The sequence below is a fragment of the Bacillus rossius genome, chromosome 1 (assembly GCF_032445375.1).
Source record: "Bacillus rossius redtenbacheri isolate Brsri chromosome 1, Brsri_v3, whole genome shotgun sequence".
Taxonomy (NCBI): Eukaryota; Metazoa; Arthropoda; class Insecta; order Phasmatodea; family Bacillidae; genus Bacillus; species Bacillus rossius.
The window spans coordinates 125992260-126010148 of record NC_086330.1 but is presented as its reverse complement, the minus strand read 5'-3'; the positions used below and the strand labels follow the sequence as shown (position 1 = coordinate 126010148).

Sequence of the window (17889 nt, the reverse complement as noted above, 5' to 3'; positions counted from 1 at the left end):
TTATTTATAACATAATTCTTTAAAAGTTATTTTAGTTACAATTGAATTTTATACAATGGTTTATTCATTAAGCTGTAATTAAATTTAATTACCTGATAATGTTGCTGTTTGTTGTGATCTTTGCACCATTAACTGCAAGTGTTTTGCTGACAGTGACATTTTTTCCTCTGGAATCACAACAGACTTGAAGTGAGGGTCCATAAGCATTGCAGTGAAGTATGGTTCCTGCTTTTCGTACATTGGGAATCTGGCTTTAAGAGCAAATAAGAGAGCTTTAGAAAAACATCAGATCCTGCCTTGCTATTACTGTCAATATGCTCATTCAGGCAAGCTTCCATTGAAAAAAGGACTGGGATTACCATGGATGCTGTTGGTATCTTGTCACTGCACAGTTGGGTGGTTGCTTCATGAAGTGGTTGAAGAATTGCCACATAGTCTTTCACAAGTTGCCATTCACTGACAGTTAAACTATCAATGTTAAGTATAAGTAAAGGTTGGTAAAAGTGCTGCTTTGTTTTTCAACAATCTTTCCAACATGACGAATTCTGAGTTCCATCTTGTTGCACAGTTCTGGATAAGTTCCAAACATGGAAGTCCCAATTATTCTTGAATTTTGTGCAACTGTAAATTTGCTGAAGAACTATGCTTGTAATGACCATTCCTCTTGCTTTCTTCAACATTAAGTTTATGCTCTCTGTACTTTTCTTGGCATCACTTAAGGCTAGTTGGAGTGTATGGGCAAAACACTGCAAATGTGTGAACTTTGCTTTACAAAGCGATGAACCGAGTTTGATGTTCCTGCCGTTGTCAGTTACCATATAGAGAGGTACTTTAGTCTCTTCAAGTTTAAGAAGGTCCCACCTAGTCATCATTTCAGTAAGTTTGTCACCAATTGCAGCAGCTGTGTGACTTCCCGAAAAACTTGCACATCCCAAACAGTACTTGGACAATGCAAAGTTCTCAACAAAATGGTATGTAACTGTCATGTAGGCATCATTGCTGCGTGATGTCCACAAATCACACGAGAAGGACATAGAGGTATGGTAGCATTAGCAACAGCCCGAGAAATGTGGTCGAGCAGTTTGCCTTGCACTGAAGTGTACAAACTAGGTTCAACTGACCTGTTGGAAAAAGTTGTACGCGGAGGAACTTTGTACAGGGGCTGTGTAGATTGCAACATTTTCTTAAAGTGCACATTATCCACAACATTGTAGGGCATCATGGAACCAGCCATCCACTCTCCAATGTTTTGTGTGATCACTTTAGCTTTGGGATGGTTAAGACTCCACTGATAAGTCTCTTCAATCTTTAACTGCTCAGAAGTAGATTGGCCTTCACTAGTGTAGTTTTTTTTTTTTATTCACGATCAGGTTTTTTTTTCCGTATTGAATTTTCTTTGCAATGTGGGATGCTGTTTTAGGTGCCTTATCAACCCAGACGTGCTACCGTAACTGGTTTTAATAATTTTTTGACACTGTTTGCATTTTGTGGTTTGGTTAGCATTTTCTCAAAACTTCCACACGCCTTTTAACTCGGAATTTATTTTTCTCGAGTTTTCCATATGGACAAAGAAAATGTAAACGAATTACAGAATACCACGTTAAATTACACTAAAGATAGCTGACAAGCACCGTAAACTATTAGACATTGTAACCAACTACTACGACTACAATACGCTGAAGTTTGTTTATATTTAAACTCAAACTTGCTAAAAAAATTAACTGTACGAAATAAAATATTTAAACTCTTCTACGTTTCAAAGCTATTATGGTAACGTGTATTTAATTTTACATTATTATTATTTTTTTATTTTGGCTTTTAAGTCTCCGAAAATATGACAAAAGAAATATGTGATCCGATCAATAGGAATCATTTACACTCTGTTTATGGCCTGTTGGCATCTAAAGGAAACTGATTTTCGGACATCTCGTGATACTTGATAAAGAATGATATTTTAGGTGTTTTAAATAGGCAGAATACTAATTATTACAAAATATTTGTAGCGTCTATATTTTAGTTAAGAAAATTAATGGCATGGAAAACTCTGGCATTATTTAATGCAAAACTGGCGAATTGCTGTCATGTTTGACAAGTTTCTCTCATGAGTAGAGTTGGGATAAAACCATTTTCACGTATTTTTGTTTGTTTTGCTATAAACATCAAGTGAGGCATTCATTATTTTTAATGCTGTCGTATTTCGGTAATGTTATAGGTAATTACGTACGTTGTGCTTTGCGCCGGTAACAGAATTGTGATTCACTTTCATGTTGGCCACCTCCATGCGGGCCCACAGACGACTTTGTGTCTGACACGGCGTCAATACTGGATAGTCTGGAAGAAGTCTAGTTCGCAAGCTGCTTCACAAGTGTATGAATTGTTTCAAGGTGAGAGCTACGGCATTGAAACCACTCATGGGCGCACTACCAGTCGCAAGACTTACTCAAGTCAGAGCGTTTCGCTCTGTAGGAGTTGATTTTGCAGGACCATTTCTCAATACCCCAGTCAGAACACAAAGAAGAGTGACGTATAAGACCTACATGTGTTTGTTTGTCTGTATGGCCACTAAGGCGGTACATCTTGAAATGGTGACTGATCTTTCTGCAGACGCATTCTTAGCAGCCTTGAAACGGTTTGTCTCACTCCGAGGAACTCCCATGGAAATCTACTCTGACAATGGTACTAACTTTGTGGGTGTCAGTAACCACTTGAAGGAACTATACAAGACTCTGTGGTCAGGTGAGCCTCGACAGCACATCCTGTGTGAAGCAGCTCAACGAGGTGTCAAATGGCACTTCAAACCCCCCCCCCCCCCAACCCCCGCAAGCCCTCACTTTGGGGGCCTCTGGGAGGCGGCTTTTAAAATAGCAAAACAACACATGAAGCGAGTAGTGGGGAACCTGCTGCTTACCCTAGATGAATTTGTCACTCTGCTAGCACAAATATCAGCGGTGATGAACTCTCGACCACTGTGTGCATTGTCAACAGACCCTGAAGAGTATGATGTACTCACTCCAGGTCATTTTCTGGTTGGCGAGCCAATGACTTGGTTGGCGAGCCAATGACTGCTGTGCCAGACCACAATTTGATGAATATTTCTCTAAATAAGTTGGACAGATGGCAAATTGTTTCCCGCTTGCAACAGACAATGTGGAAACGGTGGAGTGTGGAGTACATCCACACTCTTTAACCACGTGCTAAATGGACCACCCCATCACCTAACGTACAACTAGACCAGCTGGTTTTGGTCCAAGAACCCAATCTTCCTCCACTTAAATGGAAGACTGCCAGTCACAACTATCCATCCAGGCCAAGATGGGATAGTGCGAGTTGTCACACTGAAGACTCCTCATGGGACATTTGTGAGACCAGTGGCTAAAGTTTGCCCATGAACTAACCATACTAGTTCTTGGCTAGTTCACATTCTTGTTAGGGATGCCGTAGAGTGGAGTAGTTTTTTTGTTTAGATGTTTACCTGGTGATTATGAAAATACTTATTTTCGGTGGGCGGAATGTTGAGGGTTGCTGTGTACTTTTTTTTGTTGTGTGATTTGGTGCCTTCTTGCACCACCCGTTGGACCTTGTGACAGTGCTGCGATCTTCGGACTAAACAGACAGTTATGCATCATCATGGCTTTGGTTCGAATGTTGATGTATGTGCTCGAACAAAAAGTTTGCTAAATTTTAATACAAAATCCATTTTTGTTATATTAAAAAGTTCAATCTAATTTGTATTTAAATGAATTGATATTGTAGTAGGAAGACTTCCTTGATAAAACAATATATAAGGTCAAATACAACCTTTAATTGTGACTAAAAGTAAAAGAATAAACTAGGAATCATTCTTAGTTTTATCAAGCTGCCAATGCAAAATCCATTTCCAGTGGCATGTCTTATGAAGAAATGTGACTAAATACTGGAATATTTTATTTCTTGTTACAGAGAAAGGTCTTTAATTTTTTTTACCAAGTAGCACATAAGTTGTAGCTTGTAGCTATGCATGCACAAAATTTATTTTCTGTCACTGCTTAGCATAAAGATTAAGAATATTTTATGGAGATAAAATCACCTTTGAAAGGAACTAATAAAATCCTCTAAAGTTGTAGAAAAATAAGCGAAACTCGAGCTATACCCTCCCAACTTCCCAGTGTAGTATTAATTGTAACATTAATCTACTTAATGTGTTTTGTGATGGTAATAATTAAAACCTGTGAATTCCCACTGGCTTAGAGGTTCATTAAACAGTAAACAAAGCATGTAAGTTGTGTAAAACAGGTAACATATTTTTTTCAGCCTTTTTATTTGTATATGCTAGGAGTTTCTCTGTAACTGCAATGCTTGATTGGCAGTATTGTTGTGTTATAAGCTGGTGATTATGACAGAGGTTTTTATTGTTTTAGGTTGACCAGTGATGACCATAAGCCACTTCTCTCAGGTTCATGGGCTGAATCTGCTGTTGAAGCACACTTCATGGACCTGAAGGAAGAAAAGCCCAAGAAGTTTGACTACTTCCGGCACAGTGGCATGGAAGAACGTGATAGGAGGGAAATAGTGGGTCGTCACGCCCCTGGCCCCATCACTCGGGAGAAACTCGAGGCTGCAGAGTTGCGAGGTGACACAAAGAGGGGTCTCACACAGCTGAAGAGATCCAGTTCTGGACCTGGCCTTTCATTGGACAAGAAGCAGGGGGACAAGGATGCTCAGGTTATTACCCCGTTGATTTGCGACCCTGTGCATGCATTAGTGATGTTTGTTTGTTCTCTGTTCCATCAGTCGGTTCTTATGCTTGGATCCCTCTGTTAGTTTGTACCCTCATGGCTTTGGGAGATTATCGTAGTGAATAAAAATCTGTTCATAACTTCCTTGTTGTCTGAAATTCAGCATGCTGATCCAAATATCCTTTAGGATGGAGACCACAGAGGCAGAAGACATGGGATCATTAAATTTAGGTGAATAAAAGAATTTTTAAATTCATTATTCTGCTATCTCCGGGTTTATCTGACTTGTAGTGAATCGTCTTACTTTACAGTACAGGCGGATTTATAGGGGGGACACGGGTACACGTGCCCCCCTCCCCCCCTTACCAGTAGGGTAAACTATACACCTGATAATACAACTTCTGAAGTAATAATAAACTATAAACTAGGTCCAGACTTCTGCCCCCCCCCCCCCCCCCCCCCCCTCTAGAATCCCGGAAGTCAATCCTGGATCCGCACCTGAGTAGAGAGTTCTTTTAAATAAACAGCCACTAAGAAAATTAAAGAATACACTCATGAATAAATTAAAAAAGAATAAACGTAACGGCCAGCCGGTACACCATGTGCTTAGCATTTTTTCTTGAAACGACAATCTTATAAGAATATGCTTTCATAACCTTACATGATAATCATTTTTACTAAATACATAAATTAGTAGATGTCTTAGCTGCAGACGTGCGAAGAATACCGGCCAGCAGCAGAGGAGAACATTTGCTAGCTGCAGAATTTAGAGTTGGGCTCGCTCTCGGACGGCAGCTGAGTCCAGCAATGTTCACAAGGGATGGAAAAATGCACAGGCATGGCCAGTTGGGCCACTTAAGGGGCCCGCCTACCTGGTCACACAGACGGTGCGCAGAGCTTCAGGAAAAACAACGCGATTTCATAACTACTCAAGATATCCGAGTGGGGTATGTTTACGAAAAGCATTTAAGAGTTCGCTGAGGCCCGAAAAGTACTTCTAATTTTGGATCATGTTTTTAAACTGTATTTCTAGAAGCGTTAAAATGGCTGAAACGCATGTTTTCAGAGTAATTTTTAGGTGTAAAACAAGTGGTACAGATTTTTGAAAGCACTTAAGGGGCTTGCATTACACCTTTATCTTCATTTCCCCGTAATATAAAAATACGGTCACCGCACAAATTTCACAGTTATCAATTGACGACGAGAAGACTGCGCGCCAGTTCAGAGCCTTGAGCTTAGAGGCGACACCGCGCTAGAAATACCATCGAGCGTCGCGCTTATCATCCCGCCTCACTAACACACATACACCCCTGACGAGGCGGGCCCCTTAAGCCCATGCGGGGAAGATGAAAGTGAGAAATGTCTGAGATTTGAATATTCAGGTACATACACCCATTGTAACATAAATAAATGCAGCGTAAGGAAACATATTAATGGCAAAAACAAACCGAAAGCGAAATAACTAAAAGGTGACTAGGTTAAAAATAAGTTAACTTGCACTTATCAATGATGTGGGGGTTAAATGGCATGCGAGCTTGTTGGAAGAGACGTTAATACGAAATAGGATGTAGAGGTCCCAGGAAAAACTTAATTCCCTTCACTAACTATATATGCTTAAATGAAAGTGGGGGATATCCCCGCATTAACTGACTACATGCCAACTACGAAACTTTCGCTGGAATCTATTGTCACACGGAGAAAGCTGCTTATGTAGATCAGTGGCCAACTGGAGACAAAGTTCCGCAAGCGGGTGGAGCCGTGTGTAGTTAAACCTAACTTGAAGGCCAGGCGGAAGGATACAGAATTCACTACTTGGCAGGAACTATTTCTTTGCGCGGAGGTGGTCTAGAAAGGATGGGGAAAGCTAGCCAAGGAGTAACCACCCAGGAAGTGGCGTTCATGTGTCGTAGAACAGGGGAACTAAGCATCCCATTTAGTTAGCAAAGTGGCCAAAAGATGGTGAGCAACGTCAAGGTTTATGCATGACGGTGGATCTAGGGCGTCCGAGACATGAACTTAAGGTAGGGAGGGAGCTAGATCCTAAAGGACAGAGCCTCGGGATGTGTCGCTCCCAGTGGCAATTAGGGGACTATCGAGGTAGGGGTAAACTTTAGTTCTTGTGGCGTCTAACAGGTGTCATACCAAGGCAGTGCCATAGACTTGGGCTCATAAGCTGTGCCTGGCCAAACACAAGGAAGGGTTTTGTTTGTGCTACCTGGATGCACCACGCAGTGTTCTTGGAACAAGAGCAAAAAAAGGCAAAATGGGAAGGTGGTGGGGAGGGGTCGGCCCAGCGCTAAGGTAGTTTGCTCCTGGGCATGAACTTGGTTTTAAATGCCACATAAGGCGTGCTTGATAGAGTGCTAAAGCGAGACAGGAAGCGTGATGAAAACTGCAACACGTGGCCACAGTACTCGGCTACGTATGTGACCGCACTGGGGGCGTGGCGTTGTTCCTATAACGTCAGTACGTGCTAGTAGGCACCAATAATTGTGATATGCTTCTTAGCGCAGCATTGGGACGAAAGGAACGAGGAGCGTGGCTACTGAGTGCCAGCGTGAAGGCCTGAAGCTATTGTGCTGGTAGCCCTAATTAATAAAATTTTTAAGGTACATAAGAAAATTAAAATATTCTCCAAAAATAGATAGTAAAATTAGTCTAAGAAAAATAAATGTTTAACGAGTTAACTTTTGCCAATGTGTGGCACAGTTTATATTTCTTGGTTCCGTCGGTCTGTTATTTTTCTCGGTTCAGTCTGTCGGTTCTCGTTCTCGGTTTCCTTTGTCGGTTCTCGTTCTCGGTTCCCTTTGTCGGTTCTCGTTCTCGGTTCCCTTTGTCGGTTCTCATTCTCAGTCCCCTCTGTTGGTTCTTGTTCTCTGTTCCGTCTGTCGTCCTCTTTCTTGGTTCCCTCTGTCGGTTCTTGTTCTTGGTTCCCTCTGTAGGTTCTCTTAGCGCCAACAGTGGCAGAGTTTATCGTTCTCGGTTCTATCTGTCAGTTCTTTTTCTCAGTTCCCTCTGTCAGATCTCGTTCTCAGCTCTGTCGGTCAGTTCTTGTTTTCAGTACCATCGGTTGGTTTTTTTTCCGGTTCCGCCGGTGTTTTTTCATTCTCAGTTTCAATGTAACTGGTGTTGAGATCGTAATTATCATCCTAGTACCTTGGAAAGTTTAACAGCCAAACCTTATCTGCTTATCTGGTGAAAGTACAGTAGCCTTCTGTAAAATACATTGTTGGGGGACATAGCTTAACCTCCAGGTAAAACGTATTGTAGAGGAACATAACTTAACTCCGTGTAGATCCACCCACTCACATGTCTTCCAGCTTCCCTTTAAACTAAATATAATATTTACTATCTGCACCCAAGGTGACACAGAATGGTTTATAAATCTTTGTAAATTGCAGTCTTAGTCTCTCCCCGGAAAAGATAGTCGGCAGGAAATGATCAAACTATTTAAACAAAAGAGTTATTTGTGCAGAGATTCCCACCATTTTAATTACCATTTTGTTCACAGCAGTTAATATTTTAACAGGGTATGTAGACAGGATGAAAAATGAGTAAATTATACAAAACCAATTATATACATTCAGATTCAACAAACGTCAAGAATTCACTTGTTATTTTCACCTACATTAGATATTTTATAGTGATTTCACAGTTAGAGGACTTGAAATAATTTTACAAGCCATCTGCTCAACATTCTTTGAACATGTTATCCTGACTTAGCTGTCATATTTTCTTATTCACAGAAATTTCTGTGTCTACAAGTGCACAGACATTTTCTTCAACTTCAGCCACGCAGTCGGAGTGTGTCAGCAGGCCGAAAAGCCCCAGCCCTACTTGCAACTGACTTAAATAAAATTTACTGAGCTTGCGTAGCTCCAAAAGTAGCAAATAAACCCACAAAGTTCTTATAAAACAAACATACATTCCTGGTGCAACCAAGCTTTGTGGTCGCTCCCCTCCACCAGCGACTGACACAGTTCAGCACTCACCCGGCAGGTTGTAACATGTACATGTCAAAGGCCACCTGCGAGGGGTGCTGTGCACAGAAAATAAACACAGCTGAGCCGAAACCAGGGCAGCAGTGTACCAGATTCTCCAAGCAAAGCGATGCAAACAGCGCAGTCAGCTGGTGAAGCCACCACTAGATGATCACGCTACTCATGACAGAAAATCTAACCACAAACAACACCGTACTCAGTTCATCACATCCTGAATTTCTGGCGCTGGTGTGACACAACCTGCGCTCACAAGGAATGTAAACAGAAACTGTTGCGCTATGAGAGAAAAATTTTGGCACGACAATTTATATTAATAGATATTGCTGAATCTACAAATCAACTTCAGTGATTCAACATGTGCATATGTATGTGACTTTGTCCTATGATAAACTTTGAATTGTTTTTGGGTCTTAATAAAATTTAGTAGGTAGACTTGCAGGGCCAATAGAATTTTCAAGTTCGTATATGAGCTCTAAATCGGCTGAGGGGTTGTTGATGTACTATTGGTGGTTGGGTGGAGGGGGGGGGGGGGGGGGGTTAGTCAAATTGGGAATTGATTTGATGAGTTCAATTTGGGTATCCTATGAAAGTTTTTTGTGCATGTTCTTATTTCAGAAATTTTTTGTGTACTGTTGGCCTTACTTTTTGTCACAACCTACAATTTAGTCAAAATTCTGTTAGTATAGTGCAATTGATGCAAGAAGGGGTTAAAATTTACAAACTCGAATACCAATCAAAGTGTGTTTAAATTTATAAAAACCTTGTTAAACATACTAAACAATTTTTTTCTACTATCTGTTGTGGAATATTATTTGAAATGGTAAACACTTTTTTATATCTAAATTTTTTTAATTAGTAACTTGTTTTGGTTTTTTTTAAATATCTCAAACTGTGACTGTTAGCGGTATGAAATATCAGTATTTTTCATACCTTCTGGTGAAACTAGGTTGTATCGCCACAAAAAAAAATCATGCCATACTTCCAGGTACATTTGTATCTTTGAATTTGTGTTCAAGATTTGCAAATAAAATACTTTATAATGTCAGAATATATATAAAAAAAAATAAAATCATGAAATAATTTAATTTAGGTGCCAGGCACCTAATGTAACCTATGTAATCTGAAAACTGATAATACTTTAACAAGTTTACATCCTTACTTTTAAATCACACTTTTTGATGCATATGTAGAGACACAATTATATGGTAATGCGCGATAAAACTAAAACCGCTTGAAAACAGGAAATAAAATGAAATTGTGCTAAATCCGCGATATGTCACGAAATTTCGTCTATCCTGATTATTTACGATTTTTTTTCCATTCTGTAAGAACAATTCACTATCTTCAGCACAAACAAATATTTCTGACAGTAACTAGCAGCCATATATATTATATGCGACGGTGATTCATTAAAGATTTTAAAATGAAGTCTCGGAATTAACGTAATATTTTCAATAAACTGTAATCTTGTGTACCGTAATAATGTAAGATGTTGATAACTATGATACAATGGCCGTCGTTCACGTTCTGTAAATACAAAAATAACAAACGTCCAAAATATGTTTTTCTAAGATTACGTTTTTAATCATTAAAATATTACACACTAAAGCGCATTGCTTTTACTGTTTATTTAAAATAAAGTACGCTGGGTACGAAAATAAAATTAACCCTGCTTAATGTAACAATTGTAAATAATAAATAGTACATGTTTATGTCGGTGTTAATTTTCATGTACGTATGTTGGTATTCGGTATGCTTTTGTATTCGCATCTATTCTCCATTGTTTTGATCTTTCTAGCAGGGCAATTTTTTGCGTATTAAGGGGTTAAATTCTTCCTATGTGATTAAAATTTTTTGATAATGCCTAAAACGAAGGTTTCTGCCAGTGACCGATCAAAAGAATTTTCCAGCGAAGGATTTTATGTCAGTGATAAAATTTTAATGTGCAAATTCTGTAACTGCAGGCTAGACTACGAGAGACGCTTGTGAAACATGTCCGAGTGAGAAACACAAGCGTTTGAGGCAAAACTCATCTCTTAAACGACAAGTTTCCATAGTAGAATGTAAAAACTTAGTGAAATCTGTTAAGGACAAAAAAGAAGAGTTTTTATTAATAACGACAGAAACTTTTGTGTCTGCCAACGTGCCAGTGGAGAAGCTGGATCATCCAAAACTACGGGAGTGGTTCAAGGAGTTTGTGAAGGGTGGTGGTGATCTCCCAACCGCCGAATGGCTTCGTAAAAGATACATACCAGTAGCAGCAGATAAAAATCGAGAAGACGTTAAAACGGCAGTAAAGGATGAACCTATTGTAATTTTGTGTGACGAGACCACTGACAGAGGGGGGGGGGGGGGGGGGGGGGGTTGTGTTTTCAACATCATATTTAAAACAATTGAATCATCCACAGCACACTCAGCATTTCTCGCTGCATCTGTTGTGCTGGACTGTGCAGACTCATCATCTTGTGCTCAGGCAGTTATTGACGTTATTCAAAAGTATGGGGTGCAGGATAAACAAGTTGTACCATTTGTATCTGATTCGGCACGGTACATGAGAAAATGTGCCACAACACTGCAGGGTCTTTTTGGGGATCATTTACTCCATGTCCAGTGTTGGGCAAACAAACTGCATTTGGTTGGGGTTGTGTGACAGACTAACATGGAGGAACTTAATAATGTTATGGTGAAAGTGAAAAATGCTTTCCTCAACACAAGAAAGCGCAAACACCAGTACATTGAATTTCTAAAGGCAAAATATCCATCAAATGTTTCGAAGCACAAGTTATTTCCTTAACCAGTAATAACTCGATGGACTACTTGGTTTGAGTCTTGACTACATTAATGAGCATTTGCGTGACATTATCGAGTTTCTGGACAAAATCAGTAACGAAAACAGTGGAGTTAAATTTTTGAAAGAAATGACACTAGAAGAGATCAAAGTGACAGAACTAAAAGCTTTATTCGTGTCACAAAATTGTGCATTTTTAGTCGATTTGCTTACCCTTCTGGAAGCATGATCCTACCCCACAGCACATGTTCTCTCATCAAATGTGAGCGACATGAAAACAAAATTTCATCTTGAGTTTTGGTGTATTTTCCTCCAATGTGAATGGAAATTTATCTGAACTTAAAGTCCGTGAAACAGGTGAATGTGAAACAGTTCCTAAAGTTGACTTCACTTAAATGTGAAATGTAACTGGTTGAGCTTATTGACAACGATTCTTGTCTAAGAGTCTTTAATGCCATTAATTTTCTGTTCAACCCAAGAAATGTGAGTAGGGTTAGCACAGAAGATGCAAATCTACAGAAGTCTCTGCATAACTTGCCTTCTGTTTCCCATCTTCCCATTGATACATTCATACATGGCTATGTTGCTTTCAAAAAAATAATTGAGGAGGAACGTTCATTGTCAGAAACAAGCCAAATTGATGTTGCAAAGGTACTTTGCTCCCTTAAAGGGGACTACAGTGAATTTGCCCAAGCCATTTTAAGGGCAATCTGGTTCCCAACATCAAATGTTGATGCAGAACATTCATTTTCCAGGTACTCACTGGTAGTTAGTTACAGAAGACAACCTCTCACGGCAGAAAATGCGGAAAATTTAACTATGATAGCATTTCAATAAAACTGTCCTAATTGTTACTTTAGAAGTGCTTAATTGTGTAATTTGTTACTGTATGTGATTGTAATTAAGTTGTTAAATTTTTTGTAGTTATTTAAAAGTTTGAATTTATGAATTTGCAAATGAACTTAATTACCTATGAATTTGCAAGTGAACTTAATTGTAATTAGGTCATGAGGTTTTAGTGGTTATTAATATTTGATTAAATAAATTTGCATGTCGTACAGAAAATTAAAAAAATTTTGCCGTGGTTATTTTGAGCAAAAAAATAAAACCGTATAACACCGAAATCTTTATTTCTTTACACCGAAATTTGTTTTAAAATAACACCATATTATCTTGTCTCTATGCATATGTAATTGATAATGTAAAATAAAAAAAACATAATTGGAAAAAATTATAGATTTGTTTTGCTATAAACCTGTCAGGAATTACTTAATTGCCAACTACATATTTCTGATGGTCTGTAATAACTAAAGCTTGAGATAGACACAGCTAGCAAACAGCATTGGCTAGAAAAATAATACTGATTTTTTTCCCCACCTTTTTTTAACCAATTTCAACGTGGTTCCCTTAAAAATGTAAATGATAACCCTGTTAGATTTAATTTTCACCTCTATTGCAGGTTGACAAATTGGAAGGCAAACTGAATGATGCAAAAGATGTGTGGAACAGAAGCACTTCACAGAAGACAGCAGATAATGTTGATCCAGGTCATCGTGCGGCAAATAGTATGGAGAACATTGGGAAAATTTGGAACGAATCGCAACCAGCAGACGATATTGCTTCTTCGGAGGGTCATTTGAATTTGCTCATTAGTGATCAAAAAAAGGAAAGTGAGGGAACTGTAGTAAAAGGTCAGTTTTTAAAAGCAGAAAATAATGTGATTGACTGTTATTTTAAATTTAAAGTTAATTTTCATATTTTTTTTGGGTGGATTTAAATTAACTATATTAAATACTAGGTAGACATCAGTCAGTTATCTGTTAGCAATATATATGATATCATTTATTTTTTAGGATATAATATTCTATTAGTCTTATTATTTTACATTTGTAACGTTATTAATATTATATATTTTTTTGAAGCAAATAATACTTTCATATATATGCTTTGGTTTTACATTTACTAGATGATAAATTAAAATTATATATATATATATATATATATATATATATATATGTGCTAAAATATTATATAGTATGTGTAACTTTTAAATTGGGAAGCATAGTCAGGGCACAATTTTGGTAATAATTAATTTAGGGCTTTGCTATCTGTTCCATGTTGCACATAATAGAAAAATATAATTACAAGTGTTTTTGAGATTGTCATTGTTTTGTTTGTACATAGCTGTTATTAAGCTGACAGGTGTATACTAGAAAGTATTATTTTGTCCTAGAATTGTGTCTGTTATTGAAGCTTTGAAATTCTCCATTTGCTCATTTGCTACTGAGCACAGGTTTTCTGCCCTGATTGATTTCTTATTTCTTGCATATTGTTTCTGTTTATTAAATCTGTTCAGTTTTTGGTGTAGTTTATTTTTGTTGTAGATGGTGCAATTGAAGATAAAGCAACTGGTGCAACTGTACCTAAAGCAGAATCAAATGATGCAGAGCTGGATACGGCTAGGACAGCAGAAGAGAAGAAAGCTAGTAACAAGGACACCGTAGAAAATAAGATGGATAAAACTACCCGTCGAGGGAGCAACAGGATGGAGTCTGGGCGTGGCAGCAGACAGAACTGGAGTAGTTATGCAGTATACCGTGGGGGTTACGGTCCTCAGCGAGAAAGCCGCGGGCGTAGAGGAGGACACAGGGCTGCGCGGGGCGATAGACCACCATCCAACAGCCACACTCGAGATTGGGCGCACGGCAGCGACTCAGAGTTGTCCGTGGATGAAGTGTCTGCGTCCACCGAATCGGGCAAGGAGGACACAGGTCGCTCTGTGTCGCGAAGACACGAAAGGCGACCTCCAAGGTGTGTGTGCAGTGATCAGAAAGTTAAGGGTATAGTTAGAGCATGTACGTTGGCATGTGGCAATCATGTAATGTATGAGTTGGAGTGTTTTATTTGTAATTGTGGAAATTTATGTTACAGGTCACCTAAACAAGGAAACAGAAGAGGTGATAAAGATGATCGTAGCAGAGAAGTCCGCCACTCTGAGAATGAGAAAACATTTCCCAGTCCAGATTCTCGACGTTTTGAGAAACGTGGGGGAGGATACGAGAGCAACCGAGGTGGAAGAGAAGGTTTTGCTCCACGTGGGGAGCCCTCTCGCAGAGGCAGGGGTGGATTTAAGCCTAGAGGTAGTGTTGGTAGGAGGATGGATGGCTATGGGCCACCATCTTCAAAAAGCCCATTTGGACAACCTTCTGATGAGAACAAAGTGTTAGGGTTGAGTGATAAAGAGGCCAAGGATAATCATAATGTAGATAATTTACGTGACATTTCTATTCAGGATGATATGGGTACAGGATTAATGAGTAGTGACGATAGGATGAAGCTGAAACAGCAGCAGTTAGCAGCTGGCATAATTGGTGGGGCGAGACATTCAAAAGTTTCTGGTATGCAGGTTCCACCACGCATGCAGCGAAAGTCGGAAAGCGAACGCAGGGACAGCAGTCGGAGCAAAAACTCTCGTGGCCGGGGCAGAGATAGAGATCACCCGGCAAAGCAGAATTCTTCAGATGCTGGGGAGGAGTGTTGGGAGACTACCTCTGAAAACAGCGAAGCAGATGATCGCGATGGAAAGGCAGACATCCGTAACGGCAGGAAGAGCTTCCCAAGACGAGATGGGCAGGGTAGTGGTCGTCGCTCAGGTTTCGCAGTTTCCCCTCGCCCGGGGCGCGGTAACGGTGGTGGTGGTGTCGGTCAGTGCGTGACGTCCTCTCGAGCTCCAGGGGCTGAAAAGCGTTCCAACGTATATGGAGGCAGAAATGGTCCAATGTTGGGTGGTGGGCCACCCAACGGCCGTCCTCTTTCTCGAGGTGGTAGGCAGAGTCCGAATAAAATGGGAATGAAAGAATGTGCTACGTCTGTCACTAGGGTTGATGACATTATTCGTGACCCTTCACTTGTGTCACAAGCAATGGTGGATGCTGCTAAGAAGATACCCAGAAGTGATAAGGAGAAAGTAAACTCTTTGGACAGCATTGATGTCAGTAGCTATTCAAGTAAGTTTTTTGTATTATGTATGTGCAACATTTTGTTTTATATTGCAGTGAGTTCAGTGCATACTATAGTTCCTAGCATGTAACACAAGATGTATAACAAACAACACAAAGTTTAATTTTCAGTAATGATAGTTGAAAAATAAATGTGCTCCTTTATATAAGAAAAATATTAGGTGACTTCTTAGTCTTGGGCATGGAAGGAACACAACCTTGCTAAACATGCGATCAAAAAAATTTTTCCTGTGGCATTTTATGATGAAACTGTTTAAATCTAGAAACACTAAAAGAAAATATTGTTTTCTTTTACTTATGATCAGATTAGCATTTAGAACTTGACAGCTATGACATATGGGAAAGTATGGTGTGTGCAAGGTGTGCATCACTTTTAAGCAGAAATACAAGGACAAACTTCGCCACCATTACTTGTAAACCAGGAATTTTTTAAAAAAGAAGGAAAATCGTTTCGCATTCTATAGAAGAGAAAAAAGACTATTTCATAGAGTAAAATGTGAATAGTTCAGAAAGCAAAAAATAAGCTTTTGCCATGTCCAAGTCATTATATATAATTAGCTCCTTTTCAAACAATTTTTTTTTTTTTTTCAATATATAACTGTGTGCTATGTTTATGTAATTTTGGAAACGTAAGTTGTACAAAATTGACATTAACAAGGAATCTTAAATGATTTTTTTTTAAATTAGTAGAAGTTATCATAATATTTTAAATAGTTGTTTTGGTGAAAATTTTTCAAGAGTTATTTTCCTCTTAAACTCTTAGATATGCATGTAGCACAGTTTGTTTGAATCACACAGGTAAACATCGGATTCTGTGAATATCTTTATGCCTTACACCTACTTTTTTAATATTTTGAGAAAAAGGTATGATCATTTTAATGTTTACGGATTACAACATAAATACCCGTGCATTAACAAATTATGATTGTTTTTTTGTAAACAGCATTTTTGGTTTGGTCGAGGTAGGGAGTTACACACCCACACACTAAAGAGATTCAAATTGCTGCATAAATTAATTACATTTGTTAAGCTATATGTACATATATTGGTCTAATTGCTTTTTATTAATATAATTTATATCATAGTCTGGTTGATATTCAGGTTTTTTTAATTTTGATAATGTAAAAAAATTATCTGCACAACCCTATTTGAGGTGTAACTGGTGTATTTTATTTGTCACAGAACTAAGAAGGAAATAGTTTTTAAAACATCAAATAATTTTCTTGCCATGTATGTGAAAGTGATTGAAAATAAATTTAATGTTTTTTATGTATTTATTAAGTATTTGGTTTGCATTTGTCTTTTATTTAGTGGAAAGGAATATTATTTTTAGCTTTTAATTATATAAAATAGTTATGGTAATAAGTTATATTTACCATCATACATAATTTGACTTTTAATTTTAGCAAATTGCTCATTTCTACATGGTTTAAAGCTACTATACTAAAAGGAATTTTAGTTGCATAGCTGTAGAAGGAAGAAAGGGTATATTTACATTTCAATGCATTAGCCATGTAGTTGGTCATCATTATACTCAGAACATGCTAACCAAAAAAATATCATGAAATTTTCATGTATTTGTGGTAGTTAATGACATTTGGTAAAATTATTTCTCTTTTATATACTTCATTAGCACATTTGTTCACAAAATGTAATTTGTGATGAATGTTTCCTGTGATGATTTACCGTATTTACCTAAGGATGCCACAACTCTGAATATAAAGCGACCCCAAACTTTTTGATTGAGAGTCTAGGAATAAGAATGTTTGGAGAGATGATCACAGATAAAATACAAAATTATGGATACAAAATCACAGTTTAAAGACAAAGCACTTTTTTTTAAATTTGAATTCGTCACAACAAACAATAATATGTATTTACTTTTGAACTTATTTTAAATACCTGTAGATATGTTAACAGAGTTTGTTATGATACTGATAAGAATAATCATTCAATGTCAGTGTCTGCAGTGTTGCTGCTATTTCTGACATTGCCTTTATCTTTATCTTGCCAGCACCGCCTTCAGTGCCATTCATTGCATTTGAAATGCAACACTTCTTAAAGCCACGGACGATGGATTATATGAAGTTATCTTTTGCCATGTTGCTAGCTGAAGAACTGATGATTTCTTAATTTTCCGAGTCGGTGTCAGAGAATAGTCACCCTTAAGCAGTCAATCACTATATACTGTTCCCAAAGGTGGTCCTTAAATGGATTTTTACGATAAAATCAATAACTTGTACCTGGCTTGTCATTCCAGTTGGTATAACAACCAAGTCTTTTAAATTTATTTATCGTAGTTTTAACCTCAGGTGTCAGATGTCCCCAAAACTCAAGGACCAACATGCCTCTTTTCTTCAGAAGCG

At 38.3% G+C, this 17889-nt stretch overlaps 1 protein-coding gene across 19 annotated transcripts in view; it reads left to right on the top strand.

The window, feature by feature from the left end:
- LOC134544890 (protein PRRC2C) overlaps window positions 1–17889 on the top strand; it is a 355574-nt gene that overhangs the window by 132120 nt on the left and 205565 nt on the right. For all 19 annotated transcript variants that reach the window (XM_063388526.1, XM_063388523.1, XM_063388533.1 and 16 more), the window contains 4 exons: window positions 4398–4701; window positions 12964–13195; window positions 13889–14315; window positions 14436–15511. In XM_063388526.1, the coding sequence (XP_063244596.1) occupies window positions 4398–4701; window positions 12964–13195; window positions 13889–14315; window positions 14436–15511 (2039 nt within the window). The remainder of the gene's footprint in view (window positions 1–4397; window positions 4702–12963; window positions 13196–13888; window positions 14316–14435; window positions 15512–17889) is intronic.